The 27,507-nt window shown below is 41.1% G+C and overlaps 1 protein-coding gene across 6 annotated transcripts in view; it reads right to left on the reverse strand.

Annotated features, from left to right (window-relative positions):
* Positions 1 to 1,829: 1,829 nt before the first annotated feature.
* The window catches only part of znf462 (zinc finger protein 462), a 48,685-nt gene continuing 23,007 nt past the window's right edge, over positions 1,830 to 27,507 (reverse strand). For 3 of the 6 annotated variants that reach the window (XM_017493556.3, XM_017493558.3, XM_017493557.3), the window contains exons 2-13: positions 20,182 to 20,435; positions 11,135 to 16,482; positions 10,894 to 11,031; positions 10,325 to 10,608; positions 10,090 to 10,208; positions 9,445 to 9,636; positions 8,840 to 9,131; positions 8,375 to 8,511; positions 7,345 to 7,568; positions 6,942 to 7,179; positions 5,023 to 5,134; positions 1,830 to 4,827 (exon numbers count right to left, since the gene is read on the reverse strand). In XM_017493556.3, the coding sequence (XP_017349045.1) occupies positions 4,677 to 4,827; positions 5,023 to 5,134; positions 6,942 to 7,179; positions 7,345 to 7,568; positions 8,375 to 8,511; positions 8,840 to 9,131; positions 9,445 to 9,636; positions 10,090 to 10,208; positions 10,325 to 10,608; positions 10,894 to 11,031; positions 11,135 to 16,482; positions 20,182 to 20,404 (7,458 nt within the window). In that variant the 5' untranslated portion in view covers positions 20,405 to 20,435 and the 3' untranslated portion in view covers positions 1,830 to 4,676. Of the gene's footprint in view, positions 4,828 to 5,018; positions 5,135 to 6,941; positions 7,180 to 7,344; positions 7,569 to 8,374; positions 8,512 to 8,839; positions 9,132 to 9,444; positions 9,637 to 10,089; positions 10,209 to 10,324; positions 10,609 to 10,893; positions 11,032 to 11,134; positions 16,483 to 20,181; positions 20,436 to 27,507 lie in introns of those variants that run through there. The other 3 variants (XM_017493559.3, XM_017493560.3, XM_053687729.1) reach the window with 3 other exon arrangements.

The raw sequence follows: 27,507 nt of genomic DNA on the forward strand, positions 1-27,507 counted from the left end.
CACGCGCATGGTTGCGTAAGCAGAGAGTGCGGGTGCTAGCATGGCCTGCCTGCAGTCCTGACCTGAGTCTCCCATTGAGAACGTGTGACGCATTATGAAGCGCAAAATAAGGCAACAAAGGCCCTGTACAGTTGTGCAGCCGAAGAAACGCATAATGGATGAATGGGGGGAAATTCTGCTTGCTAAACTTAACCAACTGGTGTCTCCACTCAGCGTCCAAACGCTTAATAAGTGTTATTAAAAGAAAAGGTGATGTTACACAGTGTTAAAAAGTTGACTGTCCCAGAGTGTGTTGTAGTAACTTGATTTGAAATGAGTGTATACTTTCATAAATAAAGTCAATTCACAAAGTAAAATATCAAATAATGTGTCAATAATGTGTTAATAATGTGTATTCAATATAGTACCGAGTGAACTGAATTTTCAAATGATTTTTTTTTTTTTTTTTTTTGCATTTTCCAAAACTGTCCCAACTTTTTCAGAATTGGGGTAGTACTTGCACAGACATGATTTGCATGGAAGTGTCATTAGAAGGAAACCTTACCTGTGACCATTTCACAAAAGTTAATGTCTGAAGTATGCAAAACAACATGTAGATAAGCCAGAGGCACTGAAGAAAAAAAGTGATATGGACCGATAAAGAAAAATTTGAACTCTTTGGCCACACTCACCACAAGGTATCTTTGAAGAAAAAAGGAGTACAATTTGATGAAAAGTACACCTTGCAAACTATTAAACCTGGGGGTGGATTATTTGCTATTATGCTTGGGGTTGTGTTGCTACCAGTGGCAGTGCAAACATTGCATGGGTAGATGGAAGAATAGATTCCAGTAAATATGAGCAAACTCTGGAAGCAAATGTGATACAGTCAGTCAATAAACTGAAGCTGAAAAGAGGCTGGTTTATACAGCAGTACAATGACCCAAAACATAGCTCTATTTCCACCATTAAGAAATGCAAGCTGAAGCGTTTGAAGCCGCTTGTTTATGTTAATCAAGTATAAAGTAATTGTGGAGTAATATTTGGGAAATAAATGTTATTACTATGCTTCCACCACTAGGTGGAATTATGTACGGATTGTCCAAGTGTTCGTCTGCCTGTGAATCCATCCAAGATTCTCAACAACTAATGGTTAGATGTTTGTAATGTTTCTATGGAATTATCATTGTACCCAGCAGATGAACTGATACAATTTTGGAACTGATCCAAACTATCAAAGCCACAGCAAGGTCAAATGTCCAAAATAGATTTTCTTCAATAGCTTCCTTTCTCTTTGAAGCGTATTTTAGGCATACAAATTTGTAACAAGAAAGACCGGGCTTGTTATCCTACTGAAAAAAAAAAGAAAAATTTGCTGCAAAGGTTGTCTTTACTTCTTTCCACTTCGAAAATCAACCAAATATGTAATTTGGTGTGGGGTTCGCAAACTTTTGCACACAACTGTACATGAAAAGACTTGCAAATGAAACACGACAATGTGAGGTTTTAACTTTACTGTGCTTTAACTCGTGATTCATGTGGGCGACAAAAAGTGCTTTATAAACCTGATTTACACCAACACCACCTTAAACCTGCACTTTAGCTTTCACTCGCTAGTTAGCGTCTCTCGCTTGTTAGCTTTTACATGCTAGGTCTGAAAGAGAACAGTGACAGCTGTGTGATTGATTTGGATGGAGCTTAAACAAGCTTTACCCCAGATTAGTTTCTCCCACTTTACGCTGAACGATGGTGAAGTTCACGTCTAATGTGATTTATCCTGCAGTTTGTGAGCGTGACTTTAACTCGGTTAAAACCCAAGTCTGAGTGAACCAGTAGAATGCAGAGCCACGTTTCTCGTTATCTGATAACTTTATTAACAAGTTAAAAAAAACCCGATGAATTACAATATTTACAGAATATCCAGAAATCAAAGTGTAAACAACAAACTTCTAGTCAACGTCACGGGTTTCACAGGAAGAAGGCGAGATGGAGGGGCTACTGTTCAACTAACTTCAAACAAAACAAACAAACAAACAAACAAACAAACAAACAAAACTCTAAATCATATGTACAACAATCCAGTGTTCAGAATTTAACGGGTTTCTGTCTTTTACAAACTTTTAGGCTTATAAAGAAAGAAACATTTTTTTTCTTTTTTAAAGGTAGAAAAAGAAAAGTATTTCCTATAACCACACAAAATGACTTTTTTTTTTTTGTTAAATATGGACGACACCAAAAAAAAAAAAACCCCACCACATTCCCAAACACTTGACATGAAGCTTCTGTTAAAAAAAAAAAAGAAAGTAAGAAGAAGAAAAAAAAAGCTGATTACCCAGAATACAGCTGGATTCTCCTTCCTTGCTAATCAGACAAAGCAGGAAAGACAATCATGTAGGAGTTGTTTTTTTTTCCATCAGTGATGCCACAACTCCTCATGATTTCTGTTTCTATCAAAAATGTGATGAATTCTAAACTATTTGTAAATGATTTTTGTTTTACACAGACATTAATTAACGAAATGAAACTTTTATGCAGGTAATTGTGTAATACTATGATAAAAACGGTAAATACAGAGTCAATTATTACAATATTTTGTTTAAAAAAAAATTACTAATTTATTGAGAAATTCTCTGAGAATTATGGGACTGCTGTAAAACGGGTCAACATCTCACTGCCCAAAAATGATTTTCCCTTAGTTTGGGACATGACTGTATTGTACTGTAACTGCACCAAAATGTGTTTGGAAAGAAATGGTGAAAAATTACCTCAATAATAATAATAATAATAATAATAATAATAATAATAATAATAATAATAATAAGGCTTCAGGGTTTTTGAGCAGCAACTTTCATCACATACAATCTATTCATTGTTCCTTTAAGGAGAAGCATGTTCAAATAAAACAATTTTTTTAATTGTCGTAATTGCTTGTTGGGATGAGCTGCTCGATATCAAATAGCTAAACCCAAAATGCTACTCTTCTTCAGTTCTTGTTTCCTGTAATCAAAAAAAAAAGAGAAATGGAGCCATGGCGTTGAAGGTGCTTTAAGTCACTACATAAACAGGTTGTTTTTTTTTTGTTGTTTTTTTTTAAGTTTTGCTTTCATACATGATGGAGTGCAGGAACATGCCTTCAAAGCAGCAGAAACTAAATAAAAATTTGAATTAAAAATAGAATAAAACTACAGTAGCAATTTGCTACAAAACTTTGGGGCCCAGTGTTTGTCCATATACTAAATAAAAATAAAATTAAATAAAAATAAAATCAACAAACGTCTGATACAAATAAGATGGTGACTATTCCTGAAGGAATTCAGCTACAGGATTAAAGATTAACACAAGGCTAAAAATGTAAAAAAATATTGAATCTGTAAGTCAGCGTTCAGGTCAAATCACACGATCTGTGTGTCAGGCGTTACGGAATCATCACAGCTTCGTTTAAAAATCGCTAAAACGAGGAATATCCGTCATTTTAGTGTCCTGAAGCTGTAAAAATCTTGCGAACAAAATACTTGCAGTAGAAATAATTTTATACTGGGACAGAAACATAGCTGTTTAGAATTGAGTCTTATGGTTCTAATTAAAACAATACACACAAATTTTGGCTCACGGAAATGGAGCCTGAATTTTTTACACATTTTTTAAATGCCTAATAAAAAGAAATTTAGAGTTCTGAATATAATATAATATAATATAATATAATAACAATTCTATTTTTGTTTTGTTTTTGTATGTTGAAAAATGTGCCAAATATATATAAATAAAAAGATATCACAGACATGCTTATTGATGTTTAACACAGCCAGTAATTTCTTAATATATTTTTTTGTAATATAATAAAATGAAATAAAATGTAATTACATTTTTTAAAAATTTAGACAATTCAGGTTTTTTTTGGTTTTTTTTGGCAATATGATCAATATTTAAGTGTCTAATCCAATCTAATCCAGCAAGTATTTGCTTAATAAAGAACATTTCAAAAATGTTTTTTATTTAATTTTTTTTCCCCTTTAATTTTTAAGGGAAAAAAATATACAGTGTAATTAACTTCTTTGGGAGAAAAATAGACACCAATATATCCATAAAATCAAATATAAATATCATAATCATAATGTCCTATCCTATGCTTAAGCCAATAAAATATCTTCTGGGTAAAATTCACATGAAATTTCACTGCAGTTAGCCTAACATGGAGCACTGGGGGTGCTGAAACACAAACTGTTCCTTTAATATAATTCCAGTAGAATTTCACCCAGTGCATGCCTGAAAGTTTGAATAGATTTATCATTTTATCATTAATATATTTAGCCTTCAGAACGTAAGTAAAACGAGGGACATTTTTAACACGTCACCTTACAGGAAGTGTTTATTTGACCTGAACAGAGTTCTTACAGATTCGTCACTATTGGTTACCAATATATTATTAGCATCTGTCCTATGGGACCAAGTCACACTTTTTAAAGGATCAGCGATTTAACACACAGCTAGGATGTAACACAACCTATAGAACCCATGTTTAACACTTAAAATCTAACAATGCTTCAAAACCATGAACAGTTTTGCTTTTTTCCTCACTTTTTTTTTTTTTTTTTAAATCAAGTGTCCATGAAGCAGCCTAGTTTTTTTTTTTTTTTTTTCCAACAACAAACCGTACACCATTATAACACAGTACATTTCTATAAGTCATTTTTGGTCTCTCAGTCTTCCTCATTCTGAACAGAACTCTCCGATTGGCTGGACTGATACACTCTCTCGACTTCTGTAGTGTTAGCTGATTGGTCGATGCCTCCATCTGTTATTGTTACTGAGGCAACTGGGCTCATAGCTCTCATGTTGCTGTTAACAGTCCTGAAAAGGAAAAATAATACCTCAAACCAAGTGTAGAAGCTGAATAATAATAATAATAATAATAATAATAATAATAATAATAATAAATAATGCTACTACAACTACTACTACTACTAATAAAATGTAGTTAATGTATTTTCTGTGGTTCTTTTGATTGTACTTGAACACAAACATGACCGAAAGCCGGACACTCACATGCCGTGGCGGAGAACATGACGTTCCCATTCCAAACTAAGAGAAAAAGTTCTGCCACAAAACTCACATGGAAACTTTTTCCCTGCACTCGGAGAACACGCCATCATCATTTCTGTAACAGCACACCATCCCAAACCAGAGACAGAGAGAGAGAGAGAGAGAGAGAGAGAGAGAGAGAGAGAGAGAGAGAGAGAGAGAGAGGATGGATGGTGTCAGTAGGAATAAAGGCTTAATTAATACAGCCAGGTCCATAAGTATTTGGACAGTCACACTTTTTTGTAATTTTGCCTCTGTACACAACCACAAGTGTAGTCTTTCATCTTTATTTCAAGGGGTTTAACAGAAATATTGCAGTAACCGTTTTAGAAATTACAGCCATTTTTTCCACAGAGTCTCTCCATTTTCAAAAGTAATTGGACCAACTAACAATTATAAATATAAGGATTATTTTACATACTTGGATGCAAATTGTTTCCATTACCATGGACATCACCAAATGCCGAGTTTCCTCCCAGGCCTTTACTGCAACCACCTTCAGTTGCTGCTTGTTTGTGGGTCTTTCTTCATTCAGTTTTGTCTTCAGTAAGTGAAAAGCATGCTCATTATGAGGTCAGGTGACTGACTCAGCCATTTAAGAACATGTCATTTTTTTGCCTTAAGAAGCTCTTGGGATGCCGTATGTTTTGGGTCATTGTACTGTGAAGTGCCGTCCTATCAGTTTTACAGTATTTTACTGAATCTAAGCGGAAAGTATTGCTCTATACACTTCAGAATTTATCCTGCTACTTATATCAGCAGTCACATCATCAATAAACACCAGTGACCCAGTTTCAATGGCAGCCATACATGCCCATGCCATAACACTCCCTCCACCATGTTTGACAGATGATGTGGTATGCTTTGGATCCTTTAATTCTCCATACATTTCTCTTCCCATCATTCTGATTCAAGTTAATCTTGGTTTCATCTGTCCAAAGAATCTTGTTCCAGAACTGGCAGGCTTTTTTTTTTTCCTAGCAAAGTGTAACCTGGCCTTTCTGTTCTTGACCAGTGGTTTGCATCTTGAGGTAAACCCTCTTTATTCACATTCATAAAGGTGTCTCTTGATTGTAGACTTTAACAATGATACACCTACCTTCTCGAGAGTGTTCTTGACTTAGCTAGATGTTGTGAAGGGGTTTTTATTCCCCAAGGAAAGAATTCTGCGATCATCCACTTTTTTCTTTGGTCATTCAGGCCTTTATGGTGTTGCTGAGCTCGCCAGTGTATTCCCTCTTTTTAAGAATGTACTAAATTGTTGGTTTGACCATTCCTAAAGTTTTTGCTATCTCTCTGATTTCTAGTCTGTTGTTTTTTTTTTTTCTGCACTTACATCAACTCTTTGGATTGTATATTGAGAGTTCCCATGGACAGCTACCAAATGAAAATCAATTCCAGACCTTTTATCTCCTTAATTGGTCATGAAATAATGAGGATAAACAATGGCCACACCTGGCCATGAAACTGATTATCAGCCAATTGTCCAAATACCTTTGAGCCTGTGAAAATGGAGGGACACTGCAAATAACAGCTGTAATTCCTAATCAGTTAATGCAATATTTTTTGTTAAACCCCAGTGAATTAAAGCTGAAAGTCTACTATTCAATCACACCCTGATTGCTTCATTTCTAATCCATTTTGGTGGTGTACAGAAGCAAAATGACAAAGATTGTGTGACTATCCAAAAACTGATGGACCAGACAGTATATTCTTTTAATTATTTTTTTTATTAATGCTGGTAAATTCACTAGTTTTCATGTTTCCAGTTCTTCAGTCCTGCTTAAATGTTTTAAATAAACGTAGAATTCAAATTGTAGCATTTTTAGGAGAACATAATTCTTAATAATAATTTTTATGCAGTGATGTAGTTTATTGTTTACCCGCCATCTCTGCTTCCTGTTTACTCTCTTCCTGTGTGGCTGTCACTTCCTCCTCCATCTCTTTCTCTTCTTCTCTTTCTGCCTCCTCGGTTTGCTCATCATCATCAATGGCCACCAGTTCCTCCTTTTCTTCCTCTTCCTCCTTCAGTTCCTCTTCCTCTTCACTGTTTATTTTCTCTTTCAGAACATCCAGCTGGTCCAGATTCACTCTGCCCATCAGCTCAAAGTTACGGATCACCTAACAGCAAAAAAAACAGGACATAAATTTAGTAACTTTACCAAAACCGTCAATCTGCGTCATTAAAATAGCATCTGTGTGTGCTAGTGTTTCGAACATTTAATTATGAACACTACGTGGTGTTCTTACGAAGTGTGCTGTTTGGGACAGGGGATGGAGGCTGACCTTGTGTTCGTCTCGGAGGTGATCCTCGAGCTGCTGCTGGTGTTTTGTGTCGTAGTAACACAGTCGACACTCGTATGGTTTGGGCTCATCGTGTTTGTCAATGTGCTGCTGCAGACTGTCGGCACTTGAACATGTGAAGGTGCACTTATGACAGCGGAAGATCAAACCGTCCAGGTGACGAGACAGTTTAGAGCGAGACACTTCCAGAGGGATCACGCGCTCTTCTGGGGGGACAGAGAGGGAAATGATGATCAGTTCTATGGTATCGAGGACAATGGTTAAGAGGACAGTGGTGTAGTGGTTGTTTGTGTAGTGGTGAGTGGTGCAGGGGATTCTGGTGTGAGGACAGATGTGTAGGGGACAGTGGTGTAGTGGATAGATGTGTAGTGGACAGTGTTGTACTGGACAGATGTGTAGTGCAGAGTGGCACAGAGGATGGTGGTGTACTAGACAGATGTGCAGTGGAAGGTGATATAGAGGAGGTGGTGTAACGGACGGTGGTGTAGTGGACAGATGTGTAGTGCAGAATGGCCCAGAGGATGGTGGTGTAGGAGACAGATGTGCAGTGGAAGGTGATATAAAGGAGGTGGTGTAATGGACAGTGTAGTGGACGGTGGTTCAATGGACAGATGTGTAGTGGATGGTAGTATAGTGCAAGGTGGTGTAGTATAGGGTGGTGTAGTGGACAGTGGTGCAGTGGACAGATGTGCAGTGGAGGGTGGTATAGTGTACGGTGGTGTAGTGGACAGTGGTGCACTGGAGAGTGGTGCAGTGGACAGTGGTGCAGTGGACAGATGTGCAGTGGAGGGTGGTATAGTGTACGGTGGTGTAGTGGACAGTGGTGCACTGGAGAGTGGTGCAGTGGACAGTGGTGCAGTGGACAGATGTGCAGTGGAGGGTGGTTTAGTGTACGGTGGTGTAGTGGACAGATGTGCAGTGGAGGGTGGTTTAGTGTACGGTGGCGTAGTGTACGGTGATGCAGTAGACAGATGTGCAGTGGAGGGTGGTAAAGTTGACGGTATGTCCATACCTCGGTGAAGGAGGACATGGTCGATCATGTGACTCTTGGACTTGGTGTGATAGAGACAGAAAGGACAGCGCAGTTCTCTCAGTCCATCATCAGAGGGGGGACTGTGTCCGGCCTCCACATGCAGGGTGAAGGTGGACCTGCACGACAAACACCAAATAAACACCAAATGTATACAAAACAACTCCAAAACAAACACTAAAACAAGCAGCAAATAAACACCAAAGGAAAAAACAATACCAAAAATGAATATAAAATAAAACACCAAATCAAACTTCAAAACACACAAAGAAAAAACAAATACCAAAAATAAACACAATGAAAACACTGAAATAAACATCAAAGCAAACCCGAAAATAAACACCAACATGAACATTAAAGCAAACAGCAAGACAAATACCAAAATATACACCCAAGACAAAAACAAACACGCAGTGATTATTATGGTTATGATGATGATGTAGTTACTTGTAGCAGGTGAAGAAGGAACAGTCTTTGCACTTGAAGAGTTTCTTTCCTCCGTGGCGGTCTCGGTAATGTCTCCTCAGACTCTGCATATAACCTGAGCTGAACTCACAGAATTCACAGGTTAGGGTGGCGTCAGGGCGGGACAGAGCTGCTCCCAACGTCTCTGCCCCTGTCGATGGGGAGGGGCCAGGAGAAACCGACAAGAGAGTGGGTGGAGCCTGATTACGAGACGCCAATTGGTAATGACTCAACTGCTGTTGAACATCTGGCGGTTCCAAATACGACACAGAGTCTGACAAGAGACAGAGAGAGAGCATGTACTCAACACTATAGAGTATTATTTAAAATGACAGAGATCTGATGAAAATGATTGCAATTGTGTTGATGAGGATGTGTTTTTAGTGTGTGTTGGGATAGCGAGGATGAGTAGCAGTTTAGACTTGGGTGTTGAGTATCGTACTGAAAATGTAAACTACTACAACACACTTCACACCCCTTATCAGCTCCATAACACACCCTGTGTGAGGATAACACATGTCTATGTGAGTATGTCATTATTGGTCTAAATGTGTGACCTTTGACCTGAGTACAGTGTTGGTGCTTACCTTTGGTGTTGGCGTCGCTTTGTGTGTGTTGTGTGTTGTTGTGTGTGAGTGTGTGGGTGGTGCGCAGGGCAGCTCGGGCTCTCAGTCGGGGCAGTGTGAGAGTTTCCCCGTGTTCTTGCAGTGAGTGATCCTTCAGCTGACTGATCGTCATCGTCGAGAATGGACATGAGATGCACTTATATGTGTTCTCACCTGAAGCAAACAAACAAACAAACAACAACAATAACAACAACAAAGACTACAATAACAACAACAACAGTCATTAACATCTACGGTAGAAATGCGTCACAGATAAACAAAAAACAATTGTGCAGGTGTGTATGTGTTTGTGTATGTGTACCTGTGTGTGTGTGCATGTGTGTGCGTGTACACCTGCATGGGATTAGTGCAGGTGCATGTACGTGCCTGTGTGTGATTTGTGCAGGTGTGTGTGTGCATGTGTGTGCGTGTACACCTGCATGGGATTAGTGCAGGTGCATGTATGTGCCTGTGTGTGATTTGTGCAGGTGTGTGGGTGTGTGCAGGTGTGTGTGTGTGTGTATGTATGTATGTATGTATGTATGTATGTATGTATGTGTCTGTACCTGCATGGGATTAGTGCAGGTGCATGTACGTGCCTGTGTGTGTGTGTGTGTGTCTGCGTACCTGCATGTGATTTGTGCAGGTGACTCTTCAGGCGGCTCAGGTAGGCTGATTTAAAGGGACAGAGTTTACACCGGAATGGTTTGTGATGTCCGTGATGAGACTGAACGTGTCGGTCCAGACTGAAGGAAAAGCGAAACGAGACAGTTGCGGATGAACAGAATTCGGTTCCATGCTAACATTTTTCTGACATCGTAAATAAAGTATAAAGTGGCTGTTTGGATATTTCTCGCCATACTTGTGTCTGAAAGCTGACTGGAACTGACAGTACTGGCAACTGTACTTGTCGTCTCTGTTGATCATCGCTGTGGCCGAATGGCTTCGTTCGTGAGATCGGAGTCCCTGCATGGACATGAAAACTCGATCGCACATATCGCACCGGTGTTCCGGAACCCTCTCCGTGATCCCCGTCGCCATGGTGACCAACACGCCATCCCCTGCCTCAGTGGGAATAGTCTCCGTACTGACCGCATCCTCCATGCTGCCATTGGCGATGCCATCAGAAATTTCCACCACTCCCTGCTGTCAGAGGAAACAGATTTACATATGATTTTCATATTTACATAAGTACGTTCATGATGTTTTTATTTTAGTTACAGTAATTCAATTTTATCATCTATAAGCTAGATTTCATTGCGATTTCCTTTATTACAATAAATCAAACGTGTGTCTGCAAGATTCAACAACAGCAAGAAACATACAAAGGTAGCTTATAGAGAAAGTTATTTAAATAAAATCAAAGCATGATGCAATTCTCCTACAATTCCGTTGCAACGAAGCAAAACTTGAACAGTGTCCCGTTTTTACCTCCACATGTCCTTCTTTGGCTTCGCCATACTGAACGTGCTTCCTCAGATGGTTGCAAATAGCTCGAAGTGTCGGGTGAATCTCAACACAAAAGTTGCATCGGTAGCCAATAGGAGCTTTTTCAACTGAGACATCCATCTGTGAAACACGTTACAAGTGATGAGGCATTTGGTCAGTTTCAGCATGTAGCTTAAACATTCACAAAGGTAAACAAAGCAAGAACATATTCATTACAGCTCACCTTGTTTTCTGGTTGTGCCTCTGTGGATTTCCGCCTGATCTGGAGCTGCTTCCTCCGTTCGTGTTGCACTGTAATTTTCTCAAACTTCTCGTTGTGCTTTGTAAGGTGGATGCTAAGCTCAGGAAGTGTGAGGAACTTGATTTCACAGTGAGCACATTGGTAGAGCTCGGCGCCTTCCTCCACTGGGCTCTGTATGGTGACAAAGTCCCGCCTGAGCTCGTTGCTGTGGTAATCATTGTAATGTGAGACGAGAAGGTCAGTGGTGTCAAAGGTCAGCTTAGAACACTTCATGCACTTGAATTGTGGCCATTCCAAGGCGTTCTCCAGGTGTTCGTCATTCTCTGATTTTACTTCCACCAGTTCTATGTCCTCCATAATGGCTGATGTCTCTGGATCCTTGGGATAAATCACAGTGAAGTAACGACCGAGTTTGCTAGAGGATTGCTTTTTTGGGAAAACCCCCGGGTGGCGCTTGACATAGTGCGAGATAATGCTTTTCCTGCTGAATGCCTGGAAAGAGCAGAGTGAGCACTTCCTTCGGTCTACTGCTTGTCTCAGCTCCTCACTCATCGCTGATTTATCTTCTTCAGAGGCCAGAGGTACAGTCACTTTGTTTGGTTTCTCAGTCAATGTCTTGGAAGCAGCGAGACAATGTGTGTAGTATGCATCGATGTCATGTCGTTTCTGATAGTGAGCAGCCAGACCTTTCCGGATGGGGTTGGTGTAGGAGCACAGGGCGCATTTAAAGACATTGTTCTTGCCTTCGGGCTGAGCTCGTACATTGTTGTGCTTGATGCGGTAGTGCCGAGCTATACCCTTCCTGGTGGAGCAGAAGTATTTGCACAGCTGACATCTGAACACGGTATGTTTCTCTCCCTTCGCGAATTCCGAGAGCGTAAGATCGATCTCGCATCTCTCAGGTGCTTCAGTCATACTGCTAGCACTGCATTCAGCGACATTGTCCTCTTTTCTAACCGAGGATTGCATTTGCGTTGGTGTAAATATATCTGAAACAGACTGGTTGTGATATTTCTCATAATGAATCTTTAATTTCTCAAGTGTTCCATGAGTATAAGGGCACATCTTGCACCTGTAGGCACCGTATCCCTGCCTCTGGTTTTTTGATTTTTCATCTCCCTCCGGCACCAAATCTTTGACCTCCTCAATGTCATCAGCAAAATCTTCAGCCGTTACTTTGATCAGTGGATGGCGTTTCTGGTAATGTGTAAGAACCCCGTGGATGCGGGAGTTCACGTACGGACAGTGTCTGCACTTGTAAACTGAACTAGGATTGATATCTGCTTCCTGTGCAAAGTCCGCAGCCTTCACTTTCATGCCAGGATGTTTCTTGCCATAGTGAGTCAGAAGTCCATGAAGGCTATTGTACTCAGACAGACACACAGTGCACTGGTAGGGATTGTTTGATATAGACGAGCTGGTGGAGAAGGAAAGGTGGGGATGGTGTTCAGGTACCGACCTGCTAATCTCCACAGTGCCTTCATCAGACTGGAGACTGTTGAATGGGCTGGATGTTGAGACATTTCCCTTTCCCATTGGAGACATAAGCTTATCTGATGTATGGTTTCCTTTAATGATGTCAATGAGAACAGACTCGTCATCTTTGACAGCCCACGGATGAACAGCTTGGTAATGGTTGGTGATGTCCCAAACAGAACAAGCCTCAAAGGCACAATCTCTGCATTGGTAATGCTTTATCTCAGAGTTGCCCACTTGCTTGGAGGTGGACGTGTCAGGACCGGCCCACAACTTGCTGGCCATATAAGCATAATCAACGTTGTGCTCTGGGTGTCGTCTTTGGTAATGCATGAGCAGCCCACTGGGCTCAGCATGGGAATAAATACACCATTCACAGTGATAACCAGCCTCCAAGATTCCATCTTGATAAGCCCAGCGCAAGATGGTCATGGCTGTGGCCTTCACAGTGGGGTGATCCTTCTTAAGATGCTTCTTCAAGGCATACACATAGGGAGATGTGTAGGCACAGTGTCTGCACTTTAAAGATCTAAGTGCTCTGGATTTCTCTGCATCAGTGGCTGAGGTTGCAGTGGATGTGGAACTTCCTGTTTGGATCATCTGCGCCCTTTCCCTCTGACTGCGAACCACAGCGGTGTGTCTTCGAACCAAATCTGCATTTGCCTTTACCTCTCTGTGCTTCTTCTGGTAGTGGATCAACACTCCTTTCACAGTGCGGTTTCCATAGTCGCAGTGCTGGCAGAAAAACAACATCTCACCCTCCCCCTTGTCTGCAGTTCCTTTTGGAGGCAAATGATTGGATCCATCAGTTGCATTGGTACTTAACTGTTTCAGAAACTTTTTAGGAGGTGCAATCTGCAACTCATCCATGAGTTTCATCAACCCAAGTGTAGGAGGTGCATGCTTTATGTATTTAGCAGTCACCTTGATTTCTGGATGGCGCTTTTGGTAATGAACTAGAACGCCCACCACAGATCGATTGTTGTAAACACAGTGTTTGCAGTAGTAAAGTTCGTCATCCAGAGTCACGGGCATAACATTTGAGGGCTTCGGAGTACTTGACAGGGTAAATGTGGAGTTGTTTGATGATTGTGCTCGATCTACCGATATGACCCGCATGGTCTTCTGTATGCGAAAGTATGATGCCTTCTGTTCAGGATGCTTTTTCTGATAGTGAACCAATACGGAGTGCATATTAGGGCTTGCAAATGAGCACATGTCACAATCGTACACCACAACATTACCATCGACGACTTCTCTGAAGGCTTCAGAGTCTACATTTGAGTCAGGCGTTTTGATCGAGTTTTTAAGGGCGGGACTGGAAGAAGACCTTGAGGCAGAGTTGGTGAAGCTCTTGGGCCCTGAATTCAAGATTTCTCTCAGTGTCTGCGACTCTGTAGTTCCTTTCTGAGGCTGATCGACCACGTAGCTCGAGAAGATCATGGCATTGTTGATTTTCACTGAGGGGTGCATTCTTTGGTAATGAGGCATCAGGCTTCTGACATTTGGGCTGGTGTATGAGCAGAAGCGACACGTGTACACCAAATCTGGCTGGTTAAAGTTGAGAACATTGCTAGCTTCTGGATGGTGATCCATGTAGTGCTTGTGTAAGTCACTGAAGTTGTTGTATTCGATGAAACACTCTAGGCAACGGAAGACAGCACTCTGATCCTCTGGATCAAGAATGTATTTAAAGCTAAACTTAATGTAGGGATGCATACGCTGGTAATGGGTGCTAACACTGCGAGCAGACTTGTTTTGGTACTCACAGTGTTTACAGTAGAAAAGGTTACCAGGTTCCTCTGTGTACTCTGTGCTCTCTTGATACATCTCTCTGCTATCTTGACTGCTTTGATCATGGATATCTTTAGACTCTGCACCAAAGCTGTCCTCATCATCGGAGACGGTGACTTGGATAGGGATGTTTCTTGAGGTTAACTTGGACTGCAAGCTACGCTTCCTTTTGCCGACACCACGCTCCGTTTGAACAAAATCAGGTTTCCTGATGTACAAATGCTGCGTATTATAAGTGAAGCGTCGGCTTTGAATCTCGGAGTTATCTTTCTCTTTTTTCTCATCCACATGATTTTCATTTTCCTCTTCCTCATCCTCCATATCATCGAGATTAATAACGTCCTCTTGCTGCTGACTCTGACTGATTTTACTCTGAAGGTTGTTTGCAATTTCGTCAATTCTTGTTCGTTTCTTGACCGGAGACAGATCCAGAGGCAAGTCGTTTATGGACTTCCTGGCAGTCTTTCCAATGAGGTGCTTTCTGGAGGAAAATCCAAGGATTGACGTTTGAGTTTTTTGCACAAAGTTCGATGTTCCGTATGATTCGGATTCAGAATCCTGCTGCTCATTTAACGAATCGTCTTGACTTGTGGGCTGTACCCCATCACAGTATGAGTGCTTATGTTGCTGGTGGACACGTAAATCTTTCAGTGTCATTGTGGAAAAATTACAGAGTGAACAGTGATGAGAATTTTCCTCTTCTACATCGATGGATTTCTGGCCATTCATGTTAGAGCTGCCATTTCCTCCATTGACTGAGTTTTCAATTTGGCCATCTTGGCTTTCATTGGTTAGGTCCATGATGTCCCATTCAGTAGAGGAGCCACTGTGACATTGCTTATGTGTGGCAAGTTTTACTGAACTTGTACAAAGAAATGTACACTCATCACACTTGTACAAGGTGGTCTGGCTGGCTAAGTGTATGTTTTCTATATGGCGAGAGATACTGCTATGATGTTTAGCCAAAAAAGAGCAGAACGGGCACTGGAATTTATTCAGATGCCTTCCAATTGGAATTCCTTCGGTCTCCAGCAGTTTATTATCCTCCTCTGACAGAAGCAGCTTAGCAGAATCCACAGTGCACAACGAGTCGTTGTAAGTAGGATCATCAACGTCACAGAGTTCATCATCATCAGAGCTGCTTTGTGAATCGTTCAACACGCTGGTATCCAGATCCACCCTTGAGTGCGACACGTCTGACATGGCAAAAGTCGACCTCTCTGACAGTATGGAAGATCCTGTGCTGTTGGGAATCTTTCCTGCAATATGGGAATACTGAAAAGGTGACAGCCCTGATAGGGACTTCACTGAGGCACTACCTTTCACAGATGCTGAGGAGCCTTCATTGCCACTTAGATCAGTTGACATCAAGTTGGACGTTGGAGTGCTTCTTGGCGATGAAGGAGAATTTGATTTAGAAGATCCTGCACTTCCATCTGCTTTGGGTTTTTGTAGTGAGACCATAATCTTCACCATGTTTCGGTGCTTCTTCATCATGTGATCACATAACTGTTGTCTTTGAGAGGTCTGGAAGCCACACCACTCACAGCTGAAGCCACCTCTGGACCTTGCTTTGATCATGGATTCCAAAACGTTACGCTCAGTAAGATCCTGTGATTCCTCACACTGTTCTTCCGAAGACATGGCATCGGAGTCCATGTCCAGAACCTCTGTTTCAGCTTCTGCTTCAACAGGAGACTCTGAATGGGCCAGAAAATTATTTTTGTGATGCATACTCTGATGCTTCAGGATTCTCGCTCTTCGAGGAGATTTATATGTACAATACTGACACGAGTACAGCTTATCGACGCTATGATGTGCTGTAACGTTGAAGCCTGACTTGGAGGTCTCGAGTGAATTTGAATGGTCGTTTGAATACGCTCCTCCTTCAATGCCATGGACCTTCTTAGCATGCTCTTTGAGGAGGGATTTCGATCGGAAGTAGCGCACACAAAATTTGCACTGAAAAAATGGGTTTTTTGCCTTGTCGGCTGACTGATTGTAAATCGTTTGGTTTGAACTGGACAAGGGCCCCGAATCTGTGGCGAAGGAGTTGAGGCCTGAAACATAAACATAGGGAAAGCGGAATTTATTTATTTTTTGCACGCCGTTTATTTTATGTGCTTAAAGCAGAAAAAGGCTGCGTGTCCGTTTATCTGGAATCTATAAAAGGATCCGTTATGACAAATGGGATCCATTTTACAAATTACGACACTGTGTAGTAGTATCATAAACAAGACAAATATTACAACAAGCATTAACAACAACGTTGTTCTCTCATTAAAATCTGTTCCAATGGACATAAAAATCAGGTCCATGGAAATACTCGAATTATGTTGTCGTCCATGCGGAAAATGAGGCTATGTTGAAATTCTTAAGCAATAAAAATGTAAGAAAATGTGTAGAAATGACATCTTTTATGCATGCTTTCAACACTGTTAGGACGGAGCATGTATTTATTTTTTTATTGAGTAATTAGGCCTGTCTTATGAACCGATTTTGATATCCAAGTGCTATCCTCCTCATGGTCACCTTAAAGAATCACACTTTACCTGTAACGCTTCAGATCCTGACCAAAATGGGCAAACAAAGGGTACTTCTTTCACTGCACTGTGAGCTGTATGGGGCCGTATATTCCGTACACGTCACCCAGTGACCTAGACTTCCTGACACTGTGGTTACACAGACCAACTGCACACGTGAAACAATGAGTGCACACATTTGAACATAAAGAATTTTCATTTGATCAAAGTGCGGATTGACGTGATTCACGACGTGATGCATACATGAGTCTGACTGTTGATGTGGAAATATGTCCGGGGTGATTCATAAATTCTGAGAAACAGTAGCATTGAAGCAGACGTCAGGCTGGAGTTGTGTGCAGTGTGTGCTTAGATAAAAACTGCAGTGTGATCAGGGGCAGAGACAGAACATAGAAAATGGAGGGAATTTGGGATTCATGGGCCAGTGGACATGTTTTAAACGCACAATAACGTCAATAACACAAAGGCAAAACCAAAATCCCAGACGGCTGTTTATCTAGGTCAAACTGAACGGAACAATTTTCTGGCAGGTTGATAAAAGTTTCGTTAACACAGATTTTCTTCGCACTCATACTCATATGTCGATAAATGACAAATCGGCCGTAAATGACCGAATGTGTTCACGGCACAGCTCTTTAGCGATACCCACAAAACTCCATAAAAGGAAAAGCTCAAAGAGCTGAAAAGGACAAAATGATGACTAAATATGAATGAGTGCCTTCTAAATGTGGTGCATGCTAAATTTTCCAGTAATGCAGCTAAGCCATTGCAGCGTGCCAGCTATCACAGACATACTCTAGCTTTTCCGCCTTTTACAGAGTACCATTAAATTCGTCCTAATGGAACATCTAGTCTTATTTGTCTTAATTTATGTTTGGATTGCTTGCTTTCAGGTCATTATTATGAAATGACGGAGTTTCTCAAAAATGTTCATTAAACTGGTGTACTTGAATAAATGAAGGATTTAATCTTGACGTCATTGGTGCATAGAATTGCATTAACTCATTAACAATTTGAATTCAAGAGGTTTGTGTCCGTGAGTCTCCGTATATATAAATTGTGCACAGACTTAAGAGCAAAATGTAGGGTATGAAAAATTTCTTCCAACTGGATTTTCATCAAATACCACTGGTGTAAATGCTCAGAACAACAATGCTTTCTGCAGCCAATTGCTCACATTTACAACCACATTCACAAATGTGACCGAAGTGGAGATCCTCAAAAACTAAGGTGTGGGATGCACACGCTGCTCAAAACAGGAAATGTAAGGTTTATTAATATGGGTGCTGTTTATATTACAGAATTGACGTTAATGCTTCATTATCACCTAAAATCTGGCTCTATTTACTGCTGCGACTTGTGCAACACAGCATGTGTTTTAATGTTCTCGTAACACTAAAACCAGGCGAATGGAACTGAGCCAATAGCCAGCCACGTTTCTGAGAACATCACTGTCTGTCCTTCTCCGTTTTTCAAGGCGTCAAGATTTCCACACTGACGCATGCTACTTTATCTGCATTCATCTGTGTTTGTTACTCATTTCAGACACCAAAGTAAACGTCCCACTAATGAACAACTGATATGATTAGTTTTGTCACCAGACAAAGAGAAGAAGAGAGGATTTGTAGTCAGATACACAGGCCAAGAACAATAAAAACAGAGAAGGAGAAAGTAAAAGCAAAGAAAAGTGGAGAAAAGTAGAGAAGGTGGAGAAGATAAGAGAATGTAAAGAAAAGGCAGAAGGCGAAGAAAGTGGAGAACATGGACAAATTGAAGAAGGTAGAGAGAGTGGAGAAGATAGAGAACGGTGAAGGAGAAGAAGAAAGGAAACGGAGAGAAGAAGGAGAAGAGGGAGAAAGTACAGAAGGTGGACAAAGAGGAGAAGGTGGAGAAAGAGAAAGTGGATGAAGTGAAGAAAGTAGATCATGTGGAGAAATTGGAGAAGGTGGAGAAAGAGGTGCAGAAATTGGAGAAGGTGGAGAAAAGTGCAGAAGGCGGAGAACGGGGAGAAAATGGCAAAAGTGGAGATGGTGGACAACATGGAGAAGATTTGGGAGAAGAAGGTGGAGACAGTAGGAAAAAGTGGAGAAACTGGAGACATTAGATAAGATGGAGAAATTGGAGAATATAGAGAAAGTGGAACGGGTGGAGAAAGTAAAGAATGTAGAGAAGCTGTAGAATGCACATAAAGGGGATAAATTGGAGAAGGTAGAAAAAAATGGAGAAAGTACAGAAGGTGGACAAAGAGGAGAAGGTGGAGAAAGAGAAAGTGGATGAAGTGAAGAAAGTAGATAGTAAAGTGAAGAAAGTAGATCATGTGGAGGAATTGGAGAAGGTAGAGAAACTGGTGCAGAAATTGGAGAAGGTGGAGAAATTGGTGGAGAAATTTGTGGAGAAATTGGAGAAGGTAGAGAAACTGGAGAAGGTGGAGAAACTGGTGGAGAAATTGGAGAAGGTGGAGAAACTGGTGGAGAAATTTGTGGAGAAATTGGAGAAGGTAGAGAAACTGGAGAAGGTGGAGAAACTGGTGGAGAAATTGGAGAAGGTGGAGAAACTGGTGGAGAAATTTGTGGAGAAATTGGAGAAGGTAGAGAAACTGGAGAAGGTGGAGAAACTGGTGGAGAAATTGGAGAAGGTGGAGAAACTGGTGGAGAAATTGGAGAAGGTATAGAAATTGGAGAAGGTAGAGAAACTGGTGGAGAAATTGGAGAAGGTGGAGAAATTGGTGGAGAAATTTGTGGAGAAATTGGAGAAGGTAGAGAAACTGGAGAAGGTGGAGAAACTGGTGGAGAAATTGGAGAAGGTGGAGAAACTGGTGGAGAAATTGGAGAAGGTATAGAAATTGGAGAAGGTAGAGAAACTGGTGGAGAAATTGGAGAAGGTGGAGAAACTGGTGGAGAAATTGGAGAAGGTAGAGAAAGAGGTGGAGAAATTGGAGAAGGTAGAAAAAGTGGAAAAGGTAAAGTGAATAAAAAGTGGAGAAAGTGAAGATGATAGAGAAATTGGGGAAGGCGGAAGAAGCTGAGAGGCTTCCCCATGTTTGCATAATTTGACATTTCTCAGAACGGTTAAGATAAATGATATATAGGATCCTTCAGGCTTCGTGCTTTTGCCACGCTTACATACGCCACAGCAGGTGTAAAAAAAAAAAAAAAGTTCTTTTATTAAATCAAACATTTACTCCTGAGGTACGTGGGGTGCAGCTGTTGGATGTACCTGGTTCCTTGTGTGGAAATTCACATTCATTATTGGTGATGTCCTCGTCGTCCTCCTCAGTGTGACTGAAGGAGTTTAAGGAATCGGACCTTGACCTTTGAGGTGATTCGTTCCCGACGTCTGTGGGCTGCAGGAAAACGGTGTGGACGTCCTGAATGTGAGCCTTGAGCTCATCGCAGGACTCTGCACGGAAATCGCAGCCATCGCACTGTAGCACCTCCATCACTGAACACTCCCTGGAAAATCAGGGAAACCTGCAAAGAAGAGAAAAGAAAGAAAGGAATGAAAACAAACAAAGGACTTTGGTGATGCGTAGAGCCGTCTCTCATCCTGCAGGGACCAGTCTCATCACCTCAGCACGAGGGTATAGCAATACGGCTACTTTAAATCCCCAGTGCATCTTAATTTCAACCTCATCATGATCGATATGAACAACACTGATGGAAACGGCACCGAAAGCCCCCCTCACACTCGACGAGTCTTATATTCTGACACAAAAGACTGCTTGTTTCCAGGAACACTTGCTGAGAAGGGATTATGGCTGGATTCACTCTCTTTCTTCATGACCTTGGGATAAAGCCAGAGCTGGAGAACACCGGCGTGTCTCTGTATTTACATCACACGTCTTCGTCACACTGCATCAGGTCCTTCTGGAGCAATGAGGACCGCACCGAGTCCCCGAGGTGGCCATGCAAACGCAAAGCATTGTGGGGAACAAATCAACCAGAGGTGGCATAATTATCCCAGATCCCAGAAATAATCAATAGCAGTCTCACAGAATGTCTTTCACATCAATACATCTAACCGCGTAAAAAAAAATAATAAAAAAAAATAAATAAATAAAAACTGACATGTTTACTGAAGCAATGGAATAAATACAAAGAAAATAGGAAATTTACACCTCCGAAAACACACTTCATAAATTATGTAATAAAGCACAAATTAATTAAATAATAATACAGCGTGTGTGGTGCTGTTACAGTAAAATACTGAGTGATGGGCTGGTGTAACAGTGCATCACCGAGTACTTTAATCCAGTTATACCACAGCAGTTTGGCAATGTTATCATGTATGGCATATCAACTATAAACATTATTTTCCTCACCAGCCTCATTATTCTCTCTCTCACACACACACACACACACACTAAGTTAATAAGAATAAAAATGTACAGCTTTACTCGTGACTGTTACTTACAGAAAACCATGTCTATGAATATACATACAGTGCTGTGAAAAAGTATTTGCCCCATCCTGATTGCTTCTGTTTTTGTGTAGATCTCGTACTAAGTTGTTTCAGAAATTAAAACAAAATCGGAGATGAAACAAAGGCGACCCGAGTAAACACACGATACAGTTTTTAAACAATAATGTTATTTATCGAAGCAAAAACGTTATCCAAGACCAACTGGGCCTGTGTGAAAATGTATCGGCCCCCATAGTGACTAATTCCCCAAATCTATGACGCTGCATTCATAATGAGGTTCAGCTGGACTAGACGCAACCAGGCCTGATTACTGCAAACCCTGTTCAATCACATCAACACTTAAATAGAACTTTTTCAACAGCGTGATGTTGGTTAAAAGGTGCTCTCTTCCAGAAAACCCTAAAGGAGAATGTCCGGTATTCAGACTGTAAGTTGAAACTCAAGCACATCTGGATTATGCAGTAAGACAACGATCCAAAGCATCGGAGTAAGTCCACCTCTGAGTGGCCTAGAAAAAGTTCTGACTTGAACCAAATGAGATGCTGTGGCAGGACATTAAACAGGCAGTTCATGCTCGAAAACCCTCCAATGTGGGTGAACTAAAGCAGTTCTGCAAAGAAGAGTGGGCCAAGATTCCACCACAGTGTTGTGAAAGACTGATCTCCAGTTATCTGAAGCGTTTGCTTGTAGTTATTTCTGCTAAAGGTGGCACAACCAGATTTTAAGTTTAAGAGGGCAATTAGTTTTTCACACCGTGGTGATGGGTCTTGGATAAAAAATTTTTTAAAAACTGTATTGCATGTTTACTCAAGTTGCCTTTGTTTTATGTTGTATTTTGTTAGTACGAGATATACACCAAAACAGAGCTTCAGGTACATGTTGAATAAGTGTGTGCTCATACATGAGGCTCGACTGTCATGTCCAAAACTGTCAATCATCTCATCAACCACGCCTCTTATTTATCAAATAACTCAAAAAAAAAACAAAACAACAACCCAAAAACGCATATATTAGGCCAACTGAACCTGTCAGAATGACAGGACTCACACTATTCCTGATAATAAATTCATGGAGATGTCATTTTAAATTGAATGGGCCACTAGAAGGCCTCAGAGACATTTTGGCTTAACTTTTAAACCACTGTTACAACGTACCCTCATTGAGTCATTGAGCACAGCTCAATACACTTAATTTTGTTCTATTAGATGTTTCAGCCCTCATATAAACCTGATTTGCAGCTGCTCTACTCTCAGAGGTGCAGTTATAGAAAATGAATCCAATCAGAATACAGGATTCTGAAGCACTGCGGTATAACTAATACTAAATCAGTACTAATAAAAGTGCACCAGTCACACTTTATTTCTAAACAGTCTTTCATACTTTAAAACTAGAATAATATCAAAGAAAAAGCTGAGCTATCGCCTTACGATTGGTAAAGGTGTAGTTTATGCAAGCTTTACTCATGATTAGCCACACCTTCTTTACACTGAAATAGGAGAGACTGTGGATAATTATTCGATACCACAGTACAATACAGTAATAGTATACATGCGTGATGTGCGGCATACAATCTCAGTTTTTATCATGAGCAAATTAGTATAATTACTGTAAGTAGTAAACTACTGTTAAAGCGAACAAGAACTAAAGCACTACACGCACATCGGCTCTTTTAAAAGTGCATTTTTATCATGTGTGTGATGTGCAGCCTTGCTGTGATTCGGAGTAAGGATACGATACCACACAAGGCTTTGAAGATCTGTAGTAACACTAACACTGATCTGTTCTTAGTCCAGAACCTCACACACTCCAGAACTCGGAGGAAAACTGACTTGACGGCTGATAAACTGAAGTGCGGAGTTTCTCCTAGTCAAGGACAGCAAGTGAAGGACTCGGTACTCAAGCGGTCCAAGGCTGAGTGATGAGTGAAGGTCAGAGGAAAGGTAGAGCTGTGAACAAAATAAAAACAGTGTGTGGAACAGTGTGTGTGTGTGTGTGTGTGTGTTCACTGTCAAAGAAACATTAACTTTTTTACTAATGTTTGCTTAAAAACTTTTATCAAATCAACTAACTGAAGTGTAATTTCACTACACGTTACTCTCTGTCGGAGAGGCCATGCCCCCTTCGCTGTGACTGACAGACACAGAGGCCACGCCTCTTTCAGTGAAACTGACAGGTACAGAGGGCATGTCGCTGTCACCGGGAATAAGACATATAGGCAGTGCCTCTTTCACTGGGATTTGCAGGCACACAAGCCACGCCCCCTTCACTGGGTCTGACAGAGATAAAGGCCAGAACACTTTGACTGGGATTGATAGACACAGAGACTAGATACAGAGGCCCCGCCTCCACCACTGATACTGACAGGTACAAAGGCCATGCCACCTTCACTGAGACTGATAGATACAGAAGCCACACCCCTTTCACTGGGATAGACACACCAAGGTCACACCAAGGTCACACCAAGGTCAGTCCGTCTGGAGGAAAGATTACAATGTATAACTTTTATTTTTGTGCCTTTTTTTTTTTTTTTTTACTGTTCTATTGTTAGCAAGCGCAAACTAGTAAGTACAAATGATGTGATTGTTATCTCTAAAGTAAGTTGGAAAAGTTGAAGTGCTTTTACGAAGCTGGACTAATCAGAAACTGAACAGCAGTGATTTCTGGCTACACTATATTGTCTCAACCTGAAAAATCACACCCATATGTGCTTGCTGAACATCCCGTCCCAGATGTAGCCCCCCCCCCCCCCCCCCCCCTTTGCTGTTCTAATAACCTCCACTCTTCTGGGAAGGCGTTCCTCTAGATCAAGGAGCTTGGATGTGGGGATTTGTGCTCATTCAGCCACGAGACCATTAGTGAGGTTGGGCGTTGAGTGAGGACATTTGGGGAGCATTCCAGTTCATCCTAAAGGTGTTCAGTGGGATTGAGGTAAGGGCTCTGTGCAGGCCACTGTGCAGGAGTTCTTCTACTCCAACCTTGGCAAACCATGTCTTCATGGAGCTCGCTTTGTGCACAGAGGCACTGTCATGCCGGAACAGGTTTGGGCCTCTTAGTTCCAGAGAAGGCAAATTGTAATACTACAGCATACAAAGACATTCTATTCAATTGTGGGCTTCCAAGTTTAGGGAAGAACCACATATGGACGTGATGATCACACGTCCACATATTTCTGGTCGTATTGTGTAGATGGTTTCCCGTCATTCTAACAACAAATCTGATATGCTACAACAGAAATGCTAAGCCACAGCATTTTTTGTTGTCCATCTTATGTCCCCACCTTCTGCCTCCAAAATGGCATCAAGGAAGATGTTTTTCTGTGTGCGAGACAAAGGACTTGAAGGTGAAAATAATCATGAGAACCACCTGCCTCTGTGCCATGCTAAGCTAACTGCTAATGATTAATAAGAGAAATTTTCCAGGTCTTTGTTGCTGTGACAAGTGAAGAGCAGTGCAGGTCCTTCGAGATTCAAGGACAGCAGCCATTTTAAGACTCAGCCGTGTGTGTGTGTGTGTGTGTGTGTGTGTGTGTGTGTGTGCGCGCAAAGTCTCTGGTGAAATCTCAGTCCATTGGTTATAACCTCATATCCCCTGAAATCTATTCACAGCTCCGATTCATGTATAAAAGACAGATGCTAATGCAAATGCTAATGATGTGGTATGTATAAGGAATGATGTTCCTCTGGAGAAGTGCTGACAAAAAAAATGTGTCCTACAAATACACAGCTCAGCAGAAACACTTCACTTCTGCCAGCCTGACTTGGCCATTTTATATGTCAGAACGAAACCTCAGCCCATCTCAGGATTAAACACAGAGCGCAAACACAGTCTCTGAGCAGGTTCTCAAGGACAATCGCTTCTTTAAAAAAGAAAAAAAAAAAAAAAAAATCTTCTGCAGGCTGTAGGAGGAAAGTGCCAGCTCGGCTCCACGAAAGGGTCTAAAAATGCAAAGCATGCCTGAAACGTCGTTTTTTTTTTCCCCTCCTCTCTCCAGAGCTCAAAAACATCTGCAGCGCCGGGGAGAGGAGCAACGAGACGGAGAGAGATAGAACTGTAATGATACACTAGTATGGCTGTAAAAAGAAATCTAGAATGGTTCTATCATTAGCATTACACTCGATGACTAGAAGGTTCCACAACAGTTCTTCAGATGGACAACGATACCAGCTTTCTTAGAGATTCTATTTATAATCTTTTCCAAAAGGGGGCAACTTCCTCCAAAATGACAAACATAAAAGATCCTGTTTAGGTGCTAGACTTAAACAGGAACATACCCCCCCCTCCCCCCCTGCATGTTCTCATTATCTCCAGAACCAAACTGTGGCATGTGGGTGGGGCTAGAAACCGGTGCCGATCCTGATAATATCAATGTCACTTAATATTAATGAGTATTTATTGGTCATGTATACATTACAGCACAGTGAAATTCTTTTCTTTTCTTCACATACCCCAGCATGATAGGAAGTTGGGGTCGGAGTGCAGGGTCAGCCATGATACAGCGCCCCAGGAGCAGAGAGGATTAAGGGCCTCGCTCAAGGGCCCAACAGTAGCAGCTTGGCAGTGCTGGGGCTTGAACCCCCGACCTTCCGATCAGTAACCAAAGCCTTAACCGCCAAGCCACAATATTTACAATTGCTCTATAATTATGACTTTCATCCATACCTGTCCATTTAGGCCTAAACAATGTAAACTGTATAAATGGTATGAAAACAAAATGAGTTTCTTTGAGGTGGTTCACGACAAATCTGACTGTCATGTTTCCCTTTTTCAGAAAGATCGAATTAGACATTATTTTTGCTGCTGCCATGCAGCCTAAATGTTTACGACGCCAATTGTTCTTCACCATTTTCCCTTTTACTGCTGTTGCAGCTTGGTGCTTTTCATTTTGCCTTGTGGTACGTACCAAGTGTTTGGAAAGTTGCCATGTGGTCATTTTTTTTTTTTTTTTTTTTTTTTAAGGAAAAAATATATTTTTTCTTGTTTACACTGGTCAATACTGACATGTGTGCCTTAAGTTATCATTTGAGAAAGAGATGTAGCAGTTGTATAGAAATGTAACACGATGGCATGAGGCGATGGATCAGCACGTTGTTAAGCACGAACACGAGCGGGAGGTTAAGCTGATTAAGTCGCAGAGGTTTTTAGTCTACTCTCTTGCACACTACACACAGATTTTACATTAGGTGGATGGAGATTCACATTCACAGTGAGCTGAGCTTTAGCGCACATCTAATCAACTCTCCTGGACTTCTTCAAGAAAATAATCACGAATTGAAGGGGAACATGTCCTGGTGTGGTTCGTCCAAATCACACAATAATTACGAAAGCCGGACCACTGATAAAAAACAGAATCTTAGAAAAGACCGGTGCTGAGAGTAGAAAAATAAAAATAGCCACCGGAGATCTTTCACAGTTAAAACTGTCCATCAACAGCTTGCTCAATTTATCCAATTGTATCTTTTGTTTCCGCAGCGTTTTTGTTTCACTGGAACACTTCTGACTCGTCCAGTTCAGCTTGTTCTAGACGACTGTCCTTCACATACCTCTTTATCAAGTTCTTACACAAGTCAGAGGTGCGTCAACTTTGATGATTATCTTCGAAAAGAATGAAGGTTGATGCAACAAGCTGACTCCTCAACAAGTTGTCATGAAATGGCATGGCATGGCATTCTGGGTAAAACCATCAGGATTGCCAGCAAAACAACCACAGATCATGATGGTGCCTTCAGGATGATTGGTTTACTTAGTCAGAACGTGGTTCTTCCAGGTAAAAAGCAGACGTGATTCTATGTGATTATTCCTTATGTCCTTCGTTATCATATCGTTTCTGCACAAGTCTGAGGTGCATCAACCTTGAGAAGAGTAAAAGACTGTTTAATCCATCTAACTTTAATTCTGATGGAACAAAATGGCTCTAGCCATTCTGTTTAGAACGTGAGCAGATCATGAATTTCATCCATTCCTGTCCATTTAGGCCCAAACAGCGTAAACTATATAAAAAAAAAAATCTTCACGTGGTTAACTTCTACAGTAAAGTTCTACAGTTCCTGTATTTTGGGCTCAGAAAGTTCTCTGGGTCAGAACTTTTAATTGTGATTTTTTTTTTTTTTTGCCATACTTTGT

Source organism: Ictalurus punctatus, chromosome 18, assembly GCF_001660625.3.
Source record: "Ictalurus punctatus breed USDA103 chromosome 18, Coco_2.0, whole genome shotgun sequence".
Taxonomy (NCBI): Eukaryota; Metazoa; Chordata; class Actinopteri; order Siluriformes; family Ictaluridae; genus Ictalurus; species Ictalurus punctatus.